The sequence below is a fragment of the Asparagus officinalis genome, chromosome 5 (assembly GCF_001876935.1).
Source record: "Asparagus officinalis chromosome 5, Aspof.V1, whole genome shotgun sequence".
In the NCBI taxonomy this organism is placed as follows: domain Eukaryota; kingdom Viridiplantae; phylum Streptophyta; class Magnoliopsida; order Asparagales; family Asparagaceae; genus Asparagus; species Asparagus officinalis.
Genome location: NC_033798.1, coordinates 59,049,281 through 59,071,406, shown reverse-complemented (window position 1 = coordinate 59,071,406; position 22,126 = coordinate 59,049,281). Strand labels below are relative to the sequence as shown.

General features: G+C 34.5%; 3 protein-coding genes across 7 annotated transcripts in view; 2 read left to right on the top strand and 1 right to left on the bottom strand.

Moving 5' to 3' along the window:
* The window catches only part of LOC109843474, a 14,542-nt gene extending 13,113 nt beyond the window's left edge, over positions 1–1,429 (top strand). The window contains exons 5-6 of one of the 2 annotated variants that reach the window (XM_020412404.1): positions 856–928; positions 1,068–1,429. In XM_020412404.1, the coding sequence (XP_020267993.1) occupies positions 856–928; positions 1,068–1,207 (213 nt within the window). In that variant the 3' untranslated portion in view covers positions 1,208–1,429. Of the gene's footprint in view, positions 1–855; positions 929–1,067 lie in introns of those variants that run through there. The other variant, XM_020412405.1, reaches the window with a different exon arrangement.
* LOC109843473 (protein N-lysine methyltransferase METTL21A) lies at positions 2,819–10,214 on the bottom strand. Of its 3 annotated transcripts, XR_002247694.1 has the most exons (9): positions 10,068–10,214; positions 9,924–9,991; positions 8,655–8,774; positions 8,507–8,580; positions 5,750–5,804; positions 5,562–5,663; positions 5,367–5,472; positions 3,204–3,310; positions 3,005–3,121 (listed from the first exon to the last, which is right to left on the bottom strand). XR_002247694.1 is itself a non-coding variant. In XM_020412402.1 (8 exons), exons 1-8 carry the CDS (start codon positions 10,160–10,162, stop codon positions 3,001–3,003), a joined length of 741 nt encoding a protein of 246 aa, XP_020267991.1. In that variant the 5' UTR covers positions 10,163–10,213; the 3' UTR covers positions 2,819–3,000. The 3 variants fall into 3 exon arrangements, 2 of the variants coding, with proteins under 2 accessions (XP_020267991.1, XP_020267992.1); XM_020412402.1 differs by lacking the exon at positions 3,204–3,310 and having other exon boundaries at positions 2,819–3,121; positions 10,068–10,213; XM_020412403.1 differs by lacking the exons at positions 3,005–3,121; positions 3,204–3,310 and having other exon boundaries at positions 5,373–5,463.
* LOC109843472 (WEB family protein At5g55860) lies at positions 12,870–17,838 on the top strand. Of its 2 annotated transcripts, none has more exons than XM_020412401.1 (3): positions 12,870–13,130; positions 14,906–15,108; positions 15,846–17,838. In XM_020412401.1, exons 2-3 carry the CDS (start codon positions 14,929–14,931, stop codon positions 17,664–17,666), a joined length of 2,001 nt encoding a protein of 666 aa, XP_020267990.1. In that variant the 5' UTR covers positions 12,870–13,130; positions 14,906–14,928; the 3' UTR covers positions 17,667–17,838. The 2 variants fall into 2 exon arrangements, with proteins under 2 accessions (XP_020267990.1, XP_020267989.1); XM_020412400.1 differs by having other exon boundaries at positions 14,899–15,108.

Genomic DNA, 22,126 nt, shown 5'->3' with positions numbered 1-22,126 from the left:
TAATCCACTTAACCATCCATGAATGGTATAGATCACTCCCTTTTATGGGGTGTTGTGATATAATCATTACTCATAGTGGATGCCTGGATGGTGTATTATTGTTTTTTAAAATTTTTTTTATAGAAATTACATGCTAAAAATGGTCTTTAGGGTAATAAATTGACGCCGTTTAAAACAGGCATGGCTTCAAGTCTTATGAAAGAAAAATTTATTACCATTTCTAAACTAGGCTTAGGTTGGTCAGATGGTGTCAATTGGGTTGAAGGTTTTGACCAAATCCGATCCGTTAGTAGCCAGTTTATACAGGTTAACACATTTGTCACTGTACCCAATTAGACCTCACTTGAAGCTGTGAATTCTGCACCGGCTTCAGATCTAGTGGGTCTGAATGAGAATTGCTATCTCTAGCAGTTATATGCTTCTGAAAGTCGTGAAGGCATAGGCCTGTCCACTAAAAAGATTTTATTGAGACTGCTTAACAATTCATCAATTGATCAGAACAGTTTCGTGTGCTATGTGTTGTGGATATATATATATATATATATATATAGTATAGTATATATATATATATATAAGTATTGTTTCATTTTTAACAATTTGTTATGGTATGAAAAGTGAGACCGTGGTATGCTAATCTGAAAATGCTATAAGAGCCAAAGTCACAAAACTGATGCTTGGAAGAGCAGTTTACTATGCACGCAGTCTTTTTTTTTGGGTTCCAATTACTACAAGTCTGATATAGAAATATTCTAAGGAGCTCTTTTCGTCTCTGATATTTGTCGCCTATAACATGCTTAAATAAAACACCACGCTTACAAACTTCCCATCAGACATCTAATAATAATTTGTTTGCAGGATGATAGCAGGAAAGCTGCTTCAGATTTATTTCCATCTTTGAGTTCTTCATTAAAGAGAAAGAAGGATCATGGTACTCATATTTCTAGAACTTCATGCTTAGTTTATCATATACGTTGACATCAAGAATCGAACAACTATTTATAGTAACAATTTCCTGTATCATTCATATTGAATCCCATGCACGACATTCAACATTTCTAATGCTTCAGGAAGAGCTGAAGCCCTTCTTATTGCTGCCTATGGAAAGGGTCTTAGAATACAAGCTGAAGCAATGGGTACATCTAATGAGGCCTCAACACCGACATTATCATTGGAAAATTGCTCCATAGAAGAACAACAAACTGTATGAGAATGCAAGTTTACTACACAACCAGGATACTAACTTTAAGAATGAGAAAAGAAGATAAGACATGCTTGACTTTTAGTCGCTTTGAACCACTAGCATAATTTTATGTTATATTAACCCTTCTATCGTTTAATTTATATATTTGAAGATTATATATGTAAATACATTATATATCGCTTGGGTCGTACATGCTTCGACATTAATAGGTTTCTGCTCCCATTTATTTCCTCTTGGGTAGCTGTTCTTTGTCTATGGACTATGGACTGCTGTGCACATATACTTCTGTGCGTAAGCACTTGTAATGGCCAATGCATAAGCATTGGGAGTGTTGAAAACTTAAAATGTAGTTACAGTGTAAAAATGTATACCCACTGGCCCGAAGGTCTACTTCAGAGGGCAAAATGGCGGAATTACATTTGATGCACTAAAGTTTGTGGCTTATATTATAACCTCCAAATGTATATATAATTTTATTTTGTACAGGAAGTATTTCATAGTGATAATTTTTGAAGCTTTCCTATTCTCTGTTTGCAAACTGGAACAGATTAATTTGCTGGAAAAGAAGTCGTTGAAATTTAAAATTTATCTGAATGTTTAGGTTTCTTTAGTTACGTAGTTTCTTAAATTTATATGGTTCTGATATATATATATATATATATAAGCCTCTTGATATTTACGAATCAGGCTAATGACTTTATTTAATATGATAAACCCAAGTGACGCGGTACATTTGAGTGGCCGTTGTGAGGATGAAGAATGCGTATGAAAAGTTTTGATAACTCGGAAGAAGCACTTTGTAACACTTACGTAAGTTCTCACATCCATTACATTGGCAGGATAGTGCTTTGCGTTTAAATCTTTTTTGCTTAATATGGCTAACATCACTTCAATACATTCACAGTTGGTTAATGTTACTGGAACAGAACTTCAAATGAATACTCTTCACAACAAAATTTTGATAATTTTTTTTACGGGAACTAACCCTGGGTATGCAAGCTCTGTTCCCAAATTCAAAACTGCGAATGAATTCGTGTGGACGCCCAACATTTCATGAAAAATTCTCGAAACCAGATCAAGGATCATCGAAGTGTGGACGGACGCCCAACATTTCATGAAAAATTCTCGAAACCAGATCAAGGATCATCAAATCGATCAGGACCGTGGTCACTCTTGGGGAACTTCTGAGAATTTAAGTTCAGCCTTTAGAGCTGGATCAAGCCCTAAATACCAGATTGTTATTTTTTTTTCTAGCTTACATTGAAAAGCACACAGTACAATGTTGGTAGCTGTACAGTAGTTTTAGGAAATAGGATCAGACACTATCCTTCACGTTACCTGCTCAGGTTAGCCTCCAATCTGAGGGTATAAGATGCGTTTGTGCCTTCGATAAAACAAAAGAACAAAAAAAAAAAAACATAGGCGCAATATTCTTGAACATATGATAATCATCTTGTATCTGAAAGCATCATGGAAATGATACTACATTTGACGTGAAAAGCTTCTGAGCTACGCATCTAAGTACTTGTCAGGTGCAAGGGTGATATGGAGTAACAGATTTGGCATGTAATCACCTCTGATGTTTATGAATGTGTTGCTAATATCTTGCTCACAGGGAATCCTAAAATTTCTTCGATAAAAGTAGGGAACAAGAGAATTCTTCAAAGCCCTCATAGATACATGTTTCTCCTTAATCTTTGAGCCAAGCATGTAAATTGAAAGCGTAAACCTGTCTCTGATCAAACACCCTGGGAAAACATAGAAAGGACTTCACTATAGAATGTTCGGTTAACAAAAAATTAGCTAAGCGATATCTCAAAAATGACTCCTTCAAGGTTCGAAATGGTGGATCTCGTCCCGCTAACTTCATTAATCGTCATGCCATGCTTCATAGCTTCACTCGTAACCACTGAATCCATGCTGCTTGGAAAAGAGAGAGTTGAACAATAAGCATACCTTGTTTATTTGGTGCATAAGTTATTCATAGAAAACGACGACTCACATAAATAGTGGTGTGTCAACAACAGTATTCAAGCTAAATAATGCGAAACCTTTTAACCCAACTGACATCTCAGGCAACTAGCTTAGTTCTTCATGAACTATGCTAACCTCTTAAGTTTTCAACAGGCCAATATCATGTAAAACGATTAGTAAAATTAGCTGCTGAAAATATAAATATTAAATGGCCGCCCATTTGTTCCATATTCTCAATGTATGTAAGGTATACATCAATCAACTTTGCTGAAATAATCTATTATATTGACTAAAGCTTGCTATGTTTACTAGTCTACAGATGATATCAGAAAATAGAGAATTTTTGACCTTAGTAACCGCCCCATAAATCTAAACTGTATATTGAATAAAGATTCATTTGATAGTTTTGACATCAATACATGACAGTCAAATTTCCTAATTTAAGTTGACATTGATAAGGCTTCCTAAGTTCAAATAGCTTGTCAACAGGAGTCTGCAAAGGTTTATGCCCATCCTCAATAATTTCTATAGCCTATCTATCTATTAAGGACTTTTTGATTTCGAAAGAAAGCATCCAACTCTACAAGGCACTATCTGAGATCCTAGATGTCCAGTTATCCAAAGAAACCGAGATGGGTAGTTAATGTTGTACAGCTTCAATTGTAAAACTTTTGCACCTTACTTATTTCTCAATAATCATTTCCCAATTAGGTGGCACCAGTATCAAAATCAATCTCTTCTCGTAGAATGTTTTGACGCCGATGCATATTGTCAGCGACTATGAACCTTGTAAGATTCTAAATAATGGCCCTTTTTCTGGGAATAACAATGAGTTTTCAATGAAATAACATCAAGTAGATTTTCAAGCCATCTATAAATTTCAAAACGGCAGCACATACTTCTTAACTATCATCATATTCATCATCTTAAGGTCTCCCTCATTAAGATAGGCCTGGTCATGAGGGATGACTAACATTTGATAAACCCCATAAAGAACTAATTTAGCTCTACGGACAGCTGCCAAACTCCTCGCCCTGGAAGCTGTAAGGGAGAAGCTGATAGGGATCTAACAGTTCAAAACCTATTCATCTGGGGTTAGAGAAAGAGGGTTTGACTTAGACTGGATTGAGTCATTTACTTTTCTGTTGAGTGCTGTTCTTTTGGTTTAGTTCAGTTATCTTTTATATTAATTGATTTAGTCTATTAGTCTAGTTGATTGGGTTTGAGTCTATTTGGTTTGAGAGACATTGAATCCTATTTGTATTAGTGTTTCACTTTAGATTCTAAATAATGCAGGAAGCCACTATTCAAGATGACTTGCCACATAATTATCATGCTGAGGGAAATTAGCGTAATTATTCATTTATGACTGTTATCCTACACAGGATTATGTCAATGCAAAAAACTATAGGGTTATTTGCAAAAATAACCCTCAATCTTAGTATTTACAAAACTACCCCTCAAATCATCAACTTTGTGAAAAAATACCCGTAAAATCAACAAATCATCAACTTGATGCTAAAATTTTGACTAGTTTGTTGATAATTTTTACATTGTGATTACAGATTAGCTTATCAATATTGATGATTAATTGCTTCAAGTGTATTTTATTTTCGAAATTTGATGATTTGAGGGTAGTTTTACAAATACCGAGAATTGGAGGGTATTTTTGCAAACACCCATGATTTAAGGGTATATTTGCAAATGACCAAAAATTACATATGTTCTAAACGTAAACAGTTTTAATATGGAAGATACCAACATTCTTCTAATATGGAAGATACCAGTATCCCTTTGTTATAATATCGAAGAGACTAATGTCAATGTATTATTGTTTCACTTGTGATTCTAAAATGCAGGAAGCCACCAATCAAGATGATTAGCCACATAACTACAATGCTGAAGGAAATTAGCATAATCATTCATCTGTTACTGTTATCTTACACAAAATTATGTCAAAAATTGTATATATTCTGATGGTAATCAATTTTACAGTCACCAGGTCCAAGGGGATTACAGAACATGACTATTACAACTTAACACTCAAGGATATGAGCAGTTATCAAAGGATGTTTCTAAACTTTTTGGGCATGGACTTTTATCCATTCAAAAGCTGCACGTAACGATAAGCAATATAAAACAAAAATAACCGATCAATACAGTATTATATGTTACTAAGAGAAAAGCTTACATCTTAGCACGAGATACATAGGCTAGTATGAATCTGCAGCCTTTATGAAAATGGAGAAGTTTCTGAACAGTATTGAAAAGCAAAGGAATACTGGATTGTTGAAAGCTTACATGTTGTCAAGGTATGAGAAACAAAATATGAAGATCCAAGAACAAAGGCATAATGAAGAATACGAAATTAACTAATTAAGGATATAAATATCAGCACCAAGAATGAGATCGAATCCCCCCGGATATTTCTGTAATATTTCTCTAATCTGATCGATATCCCCCCACTCAAGTTTTTCTGCTGTCAAGCCTGTAAACCAGTGACAGTGCCAATATATTTTGTCAAAACAAATCATAATGAAGAGAAAAAATAAATCTAACTTAAAACCTCATTACCAGCAGATATTGTATTTCCACAAGATGCTTGGAGTCCTATATTTTTCTCCAAAATCTGCATACAAAAAATAAAGCATAAGATTATAGGATCCAAAGAAGACAGGTTCCGTGCTATAAGAAAGTTCAAAATCTTAGGTCTACATCTAATCGCCATTAAATGCCAAACCAAACCTGTGTCTCAACAGATGAACCAGATATGATCAGATATACGATTATCGACAGAGCAAAAAACTTTAAAATAACTTAGCATCTGGTTAGACACTCTTTAACGATGTAGACCAATTTGATAGAAAGAATCTTTCGGTTTTCAATTTTCTATTATTCGATATGAATAGAACACATAACCTCCTTCCATGCTTGTGCCTGTGTGAGAGAGATGAGGTAAGCTACTTTTAGAAGTATCCGGGAATGGAAACACTTCTACGTGAATATCTAAAATCAAGTAAGAAATTATCATACTCAAATTAATTAATAAATTATTCAACGGGACAATGGATTTTGCCAAGTTTTCACTAAATCTCTTCCTTTGTTCAGGTTAATCCTCTTTTATAATGGTGTCCAGAGAAAACAGAGGTCTCGTCCTCTTGAAGATGCATTAGTTCTGCATGGCGACGATTGGTGGGCTCATCATGGTCAATCACAAATCTATATCTGTTATTAAAATCTCTAACCATTCAAAACAACACTTGGCAATCTTCCCTGCAACTGCACCGTGACAAGTTTTTGTTAAAAAATTCTGCATTGTAAACCAGTCTCATCTCTCTACACGTCTCACTTCACTTGACATCATTGACTAAAAGTTTTTGCAGACCCTTCGGTGTTCTAGGGCAACAAACCGGCATCTCAATAAAATATTAAGGTTTACCTCCTACCTGGAAAATTTTCAAATTCATCCGGAGTTCCAAGGCATTTCTATCAAGCATTCTAAAGAATCAAATTACCTCTTTAAAAAATCAAATTGATTAGCTATCATACTATACATCTTCTCTCTCTGTCCAAGAACTCTTACTTCCACGCCAACTTGTAGAACTCTTTAAAATAAATCTGAACTCTTATTTCCACGCCAACCTGTAGAACTCTTTACATAAATCTCCATTTATCCATTTCAATGAAGCATTCAAATCTCTCTCTCTCTCTCTCTCTCTCTCTCTCTCTCTCTCTCTCGCTCTCTCGCTCTCTCTCTCTCTCTCTCTCTCTCTCTCTCATTTATTTCTATGTTTTGATACTCGGGCACTACACAACACTACAAATATTACTATTATTTTTTTTCAACTCAAATATTAACTTTTGAAACTACATACTCTTTTCTATACTTATGCTCCACTTTTTCCTTTACATGTTCTTTTTTTCCCACTCTAATTTCTTCATGGTTTGTACTATAGTTGTAATGACTAGGTTGATCCCTTTTATTTCTTCCTTCCAAAGTTATATGAAAGGTAATCATCATTCACTTTGTCATTCAAAAAAAAGTTTGATCTTTTTTCTAATATAAAATTGAGATTTCCTTCTATAAAAAAAGAACTTGAAATTTTCTATTTATCCGTTAAGAAAAATTGATAACTTGGTATGGGATCAAATTTAGAGAGTAGTTTGAGGAAGGTAGGGACAGTCCACGCGGTGGAGCCCACCAACAATAGTGATTCAACAGTGATGACAGCGAAGATTGTCATCAAAGTAGGTGACAGCATGAAACCGCTGAAGAATGAGGAGGCTAAGGATTTTAAGGAGGTTGTGGCATAGGTACAGAACACTTTGTCGTCCAATATTAAGGATTAAACCCTCACTTTGTTTTGAAATAATATAACAAACACTTATACTTAGAGAAGTTTTAGTTTTTTAATAAAAGTACATTTTTTGATGTTACATCCTCTAGAATCTAAGGCTGTATTTTAATTTGCTCATATTTACTACTAAAGTCTTTTCATTTATTATTTATTTTTTTGTGCAGAATGTTGTCATAATTCAGTTGTTGTTCATTGGTTAATTCCTAGAATTTGGAATATATAATAGTCGTAAAACTTCATTGTCACATAATGATGTGGGTTTATATAGTTCAATCTCTATAATGGGTTTTGGATTTTGGATTTTGGTTAATTCCTGGAATTTGGATTTTGTTTTAAATAAGGATCTCAAACACCATGAAAGAGTAAAGGGACTTCTTATAATGCAGTAGAGTTTATGATGAATAAAATTTTATTTACGTCAGATTTTCGAGTGATTTCTCAAGGCATGAAGCCATCTTCCAAGTTAAATGTCTGTATGTGAAACTACTCTAACCACCTAACTTTTTAACCCATTCTTTTAACTTTCTTCTGATTGGCTTTTTTATTTAAGGGGGAAAGTTACTATTCACCCAAGGTTACTGTTCACATTGAATTTTTTTCCGATGGTCTCCAATTAAATTCAAATCAAAGTTCGTCCTTTCCTTTCTACAAAAATAGGAGTATATTTTTGGGAAAGATGGTAATGTAGCTCCACAGGTGCACGAGTTTACAGCTGAACTAAACAATATATATATATATATATATATATTTCAAGGATGTGAAAGATGACAGTATGCAATTCTATAAGTTGGATTACCAAGTTCATCAATTTGACCACAATGCATGATTAATTTTAGTTTGATATACCTCCTTAAGAATAACAAGTTGACCACGATGCATGATTAATCTTAGCTTGATATATAATTGAGCACGTCAAAGAGGTAATAAGTTCTAAGACAACTAATAGAGGAATCATATTGTATTTAGACCTTGCCTCAAGAACTTCATCATTGTGGTCAGTTAGTACAACCTCACGGCAGAATCTACCGCATAATATGCCTGTAATACCTGAGAGCAACCACATTGACAGTCAGTGTAAGTTAGGATATCAAGACAACTAAAAATATTAACGATAAACTTACCAACTCCTGAGCCTAATTCGATGACTGATTTTCCTTCAAGTATTCGAGCATTCATGGAGAGGTAATTGTTCAACAAGACCGCACCCGGCCATACTAATTGCCCAGTAAGATCATAGTCGGCTTCAATGTGTATGGAAAACATCTAGTTAGACCTAATTATCCAATTAACATTAAAGTAAAAGCAAAGTGACGATATATTACAAGTGCAACTAATCACATCACAAAATCTCACAAGGATCTAGAGAATCTTGAGTTAATGGTTAGGGTTATTAGCCACATAGCAGCACTGAGAACACTATGAAAACGCCTTATACTTTCTGATAGCCTCAAGCGTTACCAAACTCATTTTAATGCCACAGTTCAACTTTATATCAAAATACTAATTAGATGTTATTCTTGCTATCGAACTAGCTCTGTCTTGGAGGACTCAAAAAGTGAGAACCGAGATCGAAGGATGAAATGGAGGGGGGGTGGGGGTGGGGTGGGGTGACTTTGCATTTATAATGCGAATATAGCTTACATTTACTGATATAGAAGCTGAAGCCCTATTCTTATCCTTGGATAAAACACGCATATTACTGAAAGGGTTCTGATTTAAAACTCATCGGATAATAGAATAAATACTGTCTCGCAATGAGTAGCCTGTACACATCTCCTACGGCAACACATACCAGACGCTTTAAATACAAAATTATGCTTTTCTTTATCGCGTTTGTAACCAGAGTACGCTTCAAGGAAGACCCGTGTTGTCAAAAGAGCACAAATTTGGGGAAGTAAAACTACGGTCTGAACCTCCGAACAAAAATCTGAGTCCGCTTAAGCTTAGTGTCACCTTTTCTTCAGGAGTGAAATACACATAGAAATCACAAACTCCGCGCTACACGGCAGCATATAAACTAAGCACGCCTAAAATCTCCATCGTCGTTGGTTGCCACTGTCACCATACAGACACTTCCAATCAATCAGGCCGGCGATGGAGCACAACTCGGTAGTTAATACTCCACTTGTTTCTGTGACATTGTAAGCTGAAGGAAGAGTCATGGGTGAACTAGTGAAATGAACTTCCATCGAATTCACAACAAAGCTGAATGCCTTACTTATTGGGCGTCTATGGGAGTTAGCACAAGCCTTTTTCTTTCTAACGGGACCATAAAATAAACCCAAAAATAAATAAACAAATAAATAAATAAACCCATCTCATCTTCTGATGCTAATAAAATAATGCTGAACTGCATTCAGAAGGAGAAAAGAGAAACAAAGAAAACTTACTTGAAGCAGAGCGAAGGCAGTAGAGGTGAAGTTCATGGCTCCCAAATGTAAAAGTATCGATCTCATAACTGCGAGAATCAAAAGATTTAACCCATCTGCTTCACTAAATAACAATTAAATAAAAATACCAAAATAGAGCAGTACTCGCGATTAACGAAGAAGGATTCATCCAAACAGACGATTTCGTCGCTTTCGTCGCCGCAGCTGCTGCTCGTAAGGCTGGCTGCGCCCTCCGCCATTTAGTTCCCCCCCCTTCAAATTTTGGGATTAATTCTTGAAAATAATTTGATTTTAGGGTTTTGACATAAAATAAGGCCCGACAAAAAATACGCTAGTAGTTGACCGAAGTTAAGTGGCTGTTTGGTTGCAAGGATTTGAGATTTACTCGGATATATGTGGGCCCAAGTGCAAAAAGTGCCGGAACAAAATCTATTATTCATAACAAAATCCGACGGTATGTTTCGCAACTATCCGAAAATTGGGTCATGTTAAATTCTGGTCTGAATCAATTAGAATTGGTCCAAGACTCCAAGGAGATGACGGTCAATACTAAACTGGTTTTTATGGTCTTTATATGGTCTAAGAAAAACTATGAGGGGGTTAGGTTATTGGTTGTGATATTTTTGGGGATAATGAGATAATTTTAGGGATTCTATTTCATAGTGTTATTCATTGGGACAATGGAACAAAGATAATACCTTTTTGTGTTATTGGTTTTTTGGAACACTAGCGAGACAATTACACCATTTGGGATAAAATTACCCCACTCATATACAAAATTTTTGTCCCAATAGTAAAAATTTACCCCATCCTCCATATTGGAACAATGTTGTTCCACTTTGAAGGCAATTGAGATAATTTTAAAATATTTTTGTATTACTTCACTAATACATGCAATTACATTATAAATATATGACATGATATATAAAATATAACATATATTAATATTTTAATAACATAATTTAATAACATATATTAATAATATTATATAATAATAATTATAGCATAACATATTTATTATAATATTATATAATATTGTAATAACATATATTAATAATATTATATAATAACATATATTAAATATTTTAATAACATATATATAATATTTTAATAATATATATTAATAATATTATGTAATATATTATTATATAATATTAATTAGTAATTATAGTATAATGTATTTATTATAATTATAGTATGTACTTCACTTGTGCTTAGACGGAGTATTCTAGGAAATCCACCCTGTGAGCTCCAATTTTGGAGAGGTAGTGGTAGAAAGCTTTTTTTTAAAAAATAAATAAATAAAAGGAGCCCACACAAGTGCAAAAAAGTAACCAAATTATTATTAAAAAAAATTGAAAATCAAGTCACATTGGAGCAGTAACAATACTTAACGTTAAGTAATTCTTTGAATTAAGGTAAGGTCCTCAAGTGCTATCATATTATCCTATTTATCAAAAAAATGAGGATTCTGAACAGGCTCTAACAGGCCCTACAATTAGATTTATGAAAAATTGAAGTCTTAAAATAGAAGTTCTCCAGCCTAACAGGGGTCCAACTATCCACACTCCCAAACAGTAACTTTGGGGGTGTGTGAGGACTAAATTGCCCTTCTCCCAAACCAAAACAGGTCAAGTCCATTCCAGAAACACACTCAACATTAAAAGAGCATTTTCGGCAATCCAACTCTCAAAATTACTGCTTGGGAGTGGATATAGCAAACATGGCCTAACAGGCCCTACAATTAGCCCGGTTGCAAGGGTGGGTTTGGCAATTCAAGTAATCTGATTGATCCTATTCGGGTTTTTTAAATATTAGTCCCCTACGTCTTTCATATTTTGAATTAGTCCTCAAAATTTTTATATTTTAAACATTACTTACCCAAATGTGTTGAGTATTTCGAAATTAGCCCCCTAAATATCTGAACATGGTGCTAAGTAGAGAGACTAATTTTAAAACACTTTAACACATTTAGGGAGTAATTTCAAAATATGAAGCTTTGGGAGACTAATTTCAAAATACCTAAAGATTTAGGGGTCTCATTGTAAAATATGAAGATTTGGGGAACTTATTTCAAAATATGAAAGGTTCGAGGGAGTGATATTATTGAGAAACCACAAAGTAATAGGTTGTGGATTAACTCTCTCCGACTCATAACCGTACTAGTTTAGAGTTTCAAATTTGAACTAAAATAAACTAGATAAAAAATGACTAGTTTTTGTCGATAAAAAACACTCTAACTTTCATAATAATTAAAAAAAAACAAAAACAAAAACTTTCCATAACTGGATCAGGTTTTTGATCGAAAATACTCCCCTCTCTCCAAACAAAATAATAATAATAATTATTTGTTGGCTATATGCCTTCCAAAACCCATGCAATTTATAGACCCGCTCCAAAATCTATCCGTTCTCTTCAACGCTTTTTCAAAATCTATATGTTCATACTTCTGTCTTTTGTAGTGCAGAAATAATAGAGGAGAGAACAATGTACTTATCATTATTCTTTTATAAATATAAGGTAAATTTTAGAGACTTATTTAACTTTGAGTTCATCTGAAAAACGATAAAAATTATTTCTAATTTAAATAAAAAGGGTTTTCCTAATGGATGTCACGGACACTTAAAGAATGAGAGACATAGAGAGATTAGAGGTAAGAGAGAAACTAGAGCAAACGATGAGAAACTCATTTGCTATTTATTTCTTTCTATCCCCCCTCAGCTCCAAAGGACTACTGTCCATGGCGTCGGTCAGAAAAATCAAAAAAAGAAAAAAAGTTTTTTAAATGATAATTATTCCTTTTTTTGAACTCAGAACGGTCGCATGCCTGGGACACCCGAAAACAAATTAAAAACCCGAAACCAAACACGGAAAATATTCTTTCCTTACCAATAGAAAACTACAAACAGAGGAATAAGGTGGGCCCCACGTCCTTTTGAAACTTGTCAATTTCGAATCCTTCGTCCTCGCCACTCCCTTCCCTCATTTTGGGGAATTTTTTTTCCTTCCTTCCTTCGTTCTTTCTTTCTTTCTAGGGTTTCGATCTCTCTTCTCTCCCTTGCCTTTTAATTACCAGTTCCGCAAAATTTGCGAGCTCCATAGCTGATTGGCGACCCTAGCGCCGTTTGATCGTCCGATCGTTCGAGAGGATTGGCTCTGAGGTGGCTTCTAGGGTTTGGGCGGATGTCAGTTTGAGTTTAATCCGAGGTAGAGTTTCTGTTGATTGTTACTATAAGCCCGTTGTGTCATTTATTCTTGGTGCTAATTTCCTTTTTTTGGGTTGCAAACTGATTCTTTTCTTTAAGAGGTGCAAGCAAGGAATTTGAGAGAAAATTGGAAAGAGAAGGTTCTCGTCTGGAATGTTTTACGATTTGGCTGTTATCTTACCCATCACGAAATTTGGGATTTTTTTTTGATTAGTTTAACCGTTGGGCGCTAATTGTTTTTCCCCCTTGTTCCTTCCCCCTATTAAAAAAAGAAGAAGAAGATCAGCTAACGAATCTTTACGCTTTTAGGAAGAGATAGAAGTTTTGTAACGGGGATGCAAGCATAGGATTGAATTCTAGCAATGCACGATTCACTTTTTACTTGTAGGCTTGGTTGGGTTCAGGGTGGATATTTAAAATAAAAAAATTGCTGGTCATCTGTCACATGGTATATACAGATACAGTTATTTTGTTTGTATTTATTAACAGGCCTGACCTACTATAAGAAGTTGGGGATGTGTATCAAGATTTGTTGAAAGAGGGAGTCAGATAAGCATGTATTAGGATATGATACGTCAATAATGACTAACATTTGACAATGTTTGTTGCTTTAGACCCGTATGTGACCTTGTTGTTTGGTTAGTATAACTGGAGAATGCTAGTCTTCAAATCTGACAAGTTAATATGTAAAAAAATGTCAGCCGCTTAATAGAAATTTGGGGCTCGAGGTTGCGCTGGAGATTATTTCTTAGATCCTCTTTATGTCAATTGAAACTGATAAAGGTGCTGTGCTTTTCTACATGCAATTCAGCATTTGTCTGATATTTCCTTGTGTCCTCCTAAAAATCCAACTTGACTCTTCTATTTTTAGTGACCTTTTTTCCTCATTAATTTTATAACCTTTTTGTCCTGATCTCATCATTGAATGATAGTTTCATTAGCAAGTACACGGACCACTATCTCGACCATCAACGATTTGGCTGAGGTGAATTGTGCTTTATGAAGTTTTCTAAAGCCTATAAAATGATGTAATCTTGCCAGCACTGGTTAGTCCTTTTTCAATTTGCGTCTTAAACACATTCTTTTTTATGCTTTTGGCACTGCCTGTTACTGACCCTTCTTTATCTTCTTCCAACCAAATTCCTGAAGACTGATGATACTTTATCTTTCTCGAATTTTTTTCTTAAAATAATCAAGGGATAAAACACTATTGTCGATCAAATTCCTGGTGTCATATGAGAGAAAGCTGCAGATGCTGCTGACGATGAAGGGTGAACTGCTATGGTTGGTTGGCTGTCAAATTTTTAGATTTTAGATAAAATAAGAAAGAGAGACAGTTTCTAGTTTTGTCAATCAAACTTGTGACATGCAAGACAAAGCTTATGGTCAGATTTGATGCCACCATGATTATGTAGTTTGTATTCTGGGAACAACTTGCTTTTAAATGTTCCTTGCTTTACTCACATATAAAGCAAAGATGCTTCAATTGGCATGGCAAGACCTCTCTCCTTCCTAGTTTACTCAAATTGAAATCTAGCAGCAACTTGTAGAGGGTTAATGTCGCCTAGATAGATGGGATAGAAACCTGATACATATTCCACAGTGAAGATGGTTATGACATTGGCTTCGTTGTCACCAAATAAGCTTCTACTTTGTTTGTTTACTAATCATATCCAATAACTTCTTGATTTTGTTTTCATTTGGCATTTTAAGTCAGCTTTCGTTTCCGTTGCTGTTGCTGCTTGAACCATTTGTTTTTGATACATTAGCGTGCAGGTTGTTATTGAGTGAAGAGCAGCATGAATGTGAAAAAAGGTCGTTCAAATTCTTTTGATTCTCCGAAAGCAGAAGTGGGGGAGATAGACACCAATGCACCTTTTGCATCTGTCAAGGCTGCAGTTAGCTTATTTGGGGATGTAGCCTTTGCAGGGAGAAAGGCTAAGCCATCCACTCCATCAAAGACTTCCACCACTCCCGAGGTGGGCTTGGTTTAGATTCTGTTTTATTGCTTAATTCTATACATGATATATCTAGCAACTCTTACATTCAATCAAAGGTTTTTGCTTCAGAATTGGCTGTTTGAATTAGCATCCACATAAACTCTCGCAAGCGAATTAACCATATACTTAAAGGAAGGATCATTATAAGATCCTAATAACTTTGCAATATATGGGTGGACTACTATGCATATTCAAGATAATATGTTCCTGATTACATCTTATTAGTCAATGGAGCTAGAGAATGGATAATTTCAAAAGAAGAAAGGTGGACAAAAACATTGATTTAGAACCAACAGAAAATTGAATATATGAAATTTAACTTTAGCAGATGGCTAGTGTTGTAGAGAGTGTTAGATGCTTCGGGACACTGGATCTAGTGCCCTGTAAGTGAGCGGAAGGTATCTCATAGGTGGATATTTAATAGTTTCTAACTCATAGGTGGATATTTAATAGTTTCTAAAATAAAATAAAGAAAATTAGAACTTATGACCCATGTGCCTTTCTCTTCATCATCCGGGGTGTATTTTTTTTATTGGAAGTTTCAAACTCTTGTTTATCAATTTTTTTATTAGAAGTTTTAAACTCTTAGGTTATCAAAGGCGCAACTTACATGTTTTGTGATGGAGTTGGACGCAAAACCTGTATATTTTTTATTCTTCTGAGCTCTTTAGCCTACCTATCATAATCACTTTGGTGTACGTCATGTTGTTTCACAGCAAAAAGCATTCGCGACAGAGACACAACTGCACTTAGCCCAGAAGGAGCTAAATAAGTACAGGGAACAACTCCAAAATGCTGAAACAACTCGGTCCCAAGCGCTTGCTGAGCTTGACAAGGCCAAGAAAACAGTTCACAATCTGACTGCCAAGCTGACAGTTATCAATGAATCCAAGGAGCTTGCTCTGAAGGCTGCCGAAGCTGCAAAGACTCAGACTGACCAACTCAAAGAAGTAATTCCTGGCGAGGACCAAACTGGAAAGCTTGAACTTGAGCGCTCCACAGAGCAATATGCTGCTGCCATCCTTGAACTTGATGCTGCAAAGCAAGATCTCAGGAGAATCCGAAAGGAGTTTGAGGCCTTGGTTGAAGCCAAGATCTCTGCCTGCAACCAAGAATCCGAGGCCAACCAGCAGTCTGAGGAAAATTCTCTCAAGGCTCACCAGCTCTCCATGGAGATATCAGCAGTACAGGAATCCCTAGTCCATGTGAAGATCGCCACTGAGCAAGCCCAGCAAGAAGAATCCAAGATTAAGTCTGAGAAAGATTCCACCCGGCAATCCTACCAGCTTGCCCTAGAAGAAACTGAGAAGAAATTTGCTGCTCTGCAGAAAGACTTAAACCCTGAACTCCATAAAGAACTCGAATCAAAGCTAACTGAGACTGACACCGAGATTCATGCAGTTCGCAAGCAGTTGGAAGATGCTCGGGCTTCTGATATTGAATCTCTTAATACTGTGAACACTGAGCTGGATGGAGCTAAAGAAGTGCTGCTGAAAGTAGCCGAGGAAGAAAGTTCTCTCCGAAGTTTGCTTGAGTCTCTGAAGTTAGAGCTTGAAACAGTGACGAAACAGCATAACGAGCTGAGAGAAAAGGATGCTGAGACTGAAACTCTTGTAGCAGATCTCCACGTAAAACTCCAGGAATGCAAGGCTGAACTTGATGCTGCAGTGGCAGCAGAAACGAAAGCAACTTTGTCATCAGGTGACCTGATGACAGCTCTTCAGCAGCTGCAGTCAGAATCTGAAACAGCTCTCCAAGAGACGGAACAAATGAAGAAAGAAGCCGAGGCAGTAAGAAATGAAGCTGAAACAGCGAAAATTACCTTATCCGAGGCAGAGAAGAAGCTTGAAGTAGCATTAAAGGAAGCAGAGGCAGCAAAAGCAGCAGAAGCCCGAGCGCTCGATGAAATCAAGAATCTATCAGCAAGGGCTAGTGCTGCACGCTCATCAACATCTGCAGAGTCCGGGGCTGCTGAGATAATGATCTCAAAGGAGGAGTACGCATCACTAAGCCAGAAAGTTGAGGAATCTGAGAAGCTTACAGAGATGAAGGTGGCTGCCGCTGTAGCCCAAGTCGAGGCAATAAAGGCGAGCGAGGCTGAAGCAGCAAAGAGGTTGGAAGCCACGAGGAAGGAGATAGAAGAAATGGAAGCAGCGAGGGAAGAGGCTCTAAAGAGGGCGGAGATGTCTGAGGCAGCAAAGAAAGCAGTGGAGGGGGAGCTGAGGAGGTGGAGGGAGAAGGAGCAGAAGAAAGCGAGCGAGATGGCGGCGAGATTAATGGCAGAGACAGAGGGAGGGGAGACATCGATTGATGCAACATCACCGCCTAGGGTTTCTAGGGCTCCGGCTGGGGCTGCTGCTGCTGCTGAAGGGAGCGGAGACGGTAGCAGGAAGCATCATCATGGTAAGTTGTCGACTGGGGTGTCGAAGAAGTTTGCCTTGCTGCCAAACCTGAGTGGGATGTTTCATAGGAAGAAGAGCTTTGTGGATGGGGCATCACCTTCTCATCTTCCTGGTGATAAAGAGAGAAATAAGTGATTCTCTTTTTTTGTAACTCTATGTCTTGTTGATTTGTGATGTGCCTATATTTGCTATGCTTGTTTGTTTGTTTGTATAGTGGAGAGAGGAGCAAGTTATTTGTATTTTTACTGTTTTTCAAATGAGGACCTCGTTTGGCTTGGGCTTTGAGATGAGGTTATCCGTCAAAATCTTTTTGGTATTCTATCCTACCTTGGCTTGTTTTCATCTAGCTTTGTACTCCTTGGCTCTGTAAGCAGTTGAGTTTAATTGTAGCTTGCAAATAAGTTGATTTTATTTATTTTCTTGCAAGGGTCTTCATCTAGATCCTGTCCAAATTTTAGTTATTTTTAAAAATTATTCTCAAATATTCATATTTGTTAAATTCTCTCTCAGTTTATACTTAAAACCACTTAAGAGTATTTGTATCCGTTTAATCAGAGGATCAAATTGGCATATGTCTCCATCTCTCTTATGAATATGATTAATATTTTTAAAATTTGATTTTCTAAAATGCAAGTAGTACAAGAAAAAACATAGTCACTTTATGTTATTAGGTTTTATGCACGTGCAATGCACGTGGTCAAATATCATGATTAAATATATTTGTTTTATTTCCTTACTAAAACTTGTTCCTCGGTTTTACTTTGATGGTTTTTGCTTACTTATATCTCTAAACTTTAGCATTGTGATTATTTATTTTCTTAAATATTTGTTTAAATGAACTATGCCCAATTTAAATCTTTATATTGATAAGTGAATTGACAGGAAACAAATATAATCCAAAATCAATTTGAATTGAGACCAACATGAAACTAAGTTTGACCTGAGAAAATATAGCATTGTAAAAGTAAAAAACACTTAAAAAAAGTGTTCCAAAAGTAAAATGAATAATTAAAACTCATAAAACAAGATGATTGTTAAAAGTGGGCTAAAATCACACTAAAGATAATATGGAGTTTGTTCCCAATCATTGATAGACTTTAAAAAAAATTATAAAATAAAGATTAATACTAAATCTAGTATACTTTATATAATAAAAACATCCACATAAACATATAAAAATACTAAAAAAGTTTATGAAAATCCCTTACAAAAATTCCTAATTTACTCAAAAAAAACCTATCCTATAAAATATTTAGAAAATAGTGCCTTTCATTCATTATGTTTTATTTTTTATTGAGACGTTATCAATCATTCTTCACCTTTGTCTTTTTCGATAAAATTAGACTACTTTTAGATACCAAAAAAAGATAGTAAAACCTTAAAATAAAAATTAAATTTACATATCTTAATGAAAGAATATCAAACAACTACTTCCTTTTTTTTGCTGTGTTTTGAAAATTTACTCCTTTTTTCGTGATTTTAAATTTTTAAGGGTGTGTTTTGCAAATCACACTAAAGATAATATAGAGTTTGTTCCCAATCATTGATAGACTTTAAAAAAAATTATAAAATAAAGATTAATACTAAATCTAGTATACTTTATATAATAAAAACATCCACATAAACATATAAAAATACTAAAAAAGTTTATGAAAATCCCTTACAAAAATTCCTAATTTACTCAAAAAAAACCTATCCTATAAAATATTTAGAAAATAGTGCCTTTCATTCATTATGTTTTATTTTTTATTGAGACGTTATCAATCATTCTTCACCTTTGTCTTTTTCGATAAAATTAGACTACTTTTAGATACCAAAAAAAGATAGTAAAACCTTAAAATAAAAATTAAATTTACATATCTTAATGAAAGAATATCAAACAACTACTTCCTTTTTTTTGCTGTGTTTTGAAAATTTACTCCTTTTTTCGTGATTTTAAATTTTTAAGGCTTTGAGAGTGTTTTTTTAAAAATTTAAATTTTAAGTTGAGTGCATGTAATTTTCATGTTTCATGTGTTGGTAGTAAGTTTTTTAATGTCAGAATATTTCTTGCAACTCTAAATTTTGAGGGTATTTTTTATAATTGTTAAAACTTTAGATTGTTTGTTGTAAAATTTAATTTTTTAGCGGTATGCTGATAATTTTGAGATTTGATATGTATTGGTTATAAGTTATTAAATTTTAGGGTTTTGTGTGTTTTCTAATTTTCGAAGGAGTTTTTCAGAATTTTTATAACTTTGAGGTTATTTTTTTATAAATGTTAGTTTTTTAGTGTCTGATAGTAATTCCTTGAATTTCTTTTTGTTGTTAGCAAGTTTTAAATTTTATAATTTCATAGTGTTTTTTTATTATTTGAACTTTTGAGGGTGTTTTCATAGTTTTTAAAATATTGAGGGTTTTATGTTTGTTGTTTTAAGTTTTGAAACGTCTAGATTTTTTGTATAATTTTGTACTTTTAAAAGTGTTTTGTGCAAATTTTGAAACTTTTTGGTGTTTTTTGCAATCTTCATATATTATAGCTTATTAATCTTTAAATTATTGACCTATAAGTAGTTCACATAGGATTAAGATATGATATAATTATGATTATAATAAATTAAATTTAAATAAAATATTCAAATAGTCAAAGGTAATATTGACCATGGAAAGATTTTCTCAAACTCGTATAATTTTGAGATTTGATATGTATTGGTTATAATTTATTAATTTTTAGGGTTTTCTGTGTTTTTTAATCTTTGAAGGAGTTTTTCGGAATATTTATAACTTTGAGGTTATTTTTTATAAATTTTAGTTTTTTTAGTGTCTGATAATAATTCCTTGAATTCGTGTTTGTTGTTCGCAAGTTTTAAAATTTTAGAATTTCATAGTGCTTTGTTATTATTTGAACTTTTGAGGGTGTTTTTATAGTATTTAAAATACCGTTGGTTTTATGTTTGTTGTTTTAAGTTTTGAAACGTCTGGATGTTTTGTGTAATTTTATAATTTTAAGGATATTTTGGACAAATTTTGAAACTTTTTGGGTTTTTTTTGCAATTTTTATATATTATAGCTTATTAATCTTTAAATTGTTGACCTGTAAGTAGTTCACATAGGATTAGGATATGATATAATTATGATTATAATAAATTAAAATTTAAATAAAATATTCAAATAGTTAAGGGTAATATTGACAATAAAATGATTTTTCCGAACTCATACTTTTAAATAGAGTATGATTTTCTTCTTTCTATCTCATTTTCCCCTTTCCTATCAGAAATTAGGGGAAAAGACATTTGCACCGTGCATTTCCACATCTTTAGTGAGCTACAATTTTTGTAAAATGTCCATGCAAGTTGTAGCTTGTAACTATTCAACTAAGAAATAATTAATTTAGAAAAACTCAAAGCCAAAACAAGTCATATTGGTGACACATGGTGTATTGCATTTCTACTCTCAAATCTGAGTATTTTGATATTAGTTCTTCAAATTGCTTTAAGTTGTTGATTTTAGTCCTTCAAGTTAGTGGCTGTTAAATCTATAGGGAAATATTCTATTATCTGTAACTGTTGCATTTATGGGACAATTATGCCCCTCGCCAAATTAAAATTCATCAATGCAAAATTTAAAACTAATCAAATTAAAATTCATCATTGCATAATTAAACCCTAATCAAGATTAAACCCTAACTCATCCCCAAATTTACTACAAACCCAGACCTTTAAACTCTAATCATAACATGCAGTGAGAGAGAGAGAGAGAGAGAGAGAGAGAGAGAGAGAGAGAGAGAGAGAGAGAGAGAGAGAGAGAGAGAGAGAGAGAATGTCATTTAGTGGGGGGTGAATTACACTATGGGTATTTTGGTAACTTACCATCTATAGTTAATATTAACCCAACCATGGTTTAGATTTTTAACATAAAACCTATTAGAAGAACTAATATCAACAACTTAAGACAATTTGAGGGACTAATGTCAAAATACTCAGATTTAATGGTCTGTTTGGATGGAGGGTAAAGAGGGGGAAGAGAATGGAAATTTTATTTTAATCTTGTTTAGGAGTTTTATTTAGGAGGGTAACGAAGGGGAATGAAGGAAAAATTTGGTCCAAATTCTTAGACCCCAAATTAGAGTGTAATGGAGGGGAAGGGAAGGAAGGGGAATTTTTTCCCCTTCCTTCCCCTTCTTTCTCTTTCCTAGGTAAACTCCCCAACACACCATAATGGACTAATACAAAATCACTCATATTTTAAGGGACTAATATCTAAAAAATCATTCTTACTTTCGTCTCCCCTCATGGTACTTGAGACATGTGATGTGTCGACCCTCTGTCCCATAATACACCGTTAATGTGTATAATAAGACAGGGAGCCGACACCTCCACCTGTCCAATTTAGGCTCTAGGGTCCCATGTTTTTTTTGGTACCTGAGGCATTTTTCTATGCGAACAGAGCACCCCCATGGTAACCGTCGACCTTGAAAATTACTTACACAACTCTCCATGACTTCTCCCATTAAGACCTCGATGCTTCAACTTCAAATTCAAAGCTCCGGATCAACAATCAAACAAAATGAATCGCTTCTCGCCTTCCATCATCGTCGCTTGTCGATCCCTTCTCCA

Coding starts and splice junctions, on each gene's coding strand:
- LOC109843472 (XM_020412401.1), top strand. CDS start 14,929: ATGAATGTGAAAAAAGGTCGTTCAAATTCTTTTGATTCTCCGAAAGCA. Junction 15,109..15,845: donor AGACTTCCACCACTCCCGAG/GTGGGCTTGGTT, acceptor GTTGTTTCACAG/CAAAAAGCATTCGCGACAGA.
- LOC109843473 (XM_020412402.1), bottom strand. CDS start 10,162: ATGGCGGAGGGCGCAGCCAGCCTTACGAGCAGCAGCTGCGGCGACGAA. Junction 9,992..10,067: donor TCCTTCTTCGTTAATCGCGA/GTACTGCTCTAT, acceptor TGATTCTCGCAG/TTATGAGATCGATACTTTTA. Junction 5,473..5,561: donor CATTCTTGGTGCTGATATTT/ATATCCTTAATT, acceptor GACAACATGTAA/GCTTTCAACAATCCAGTATT.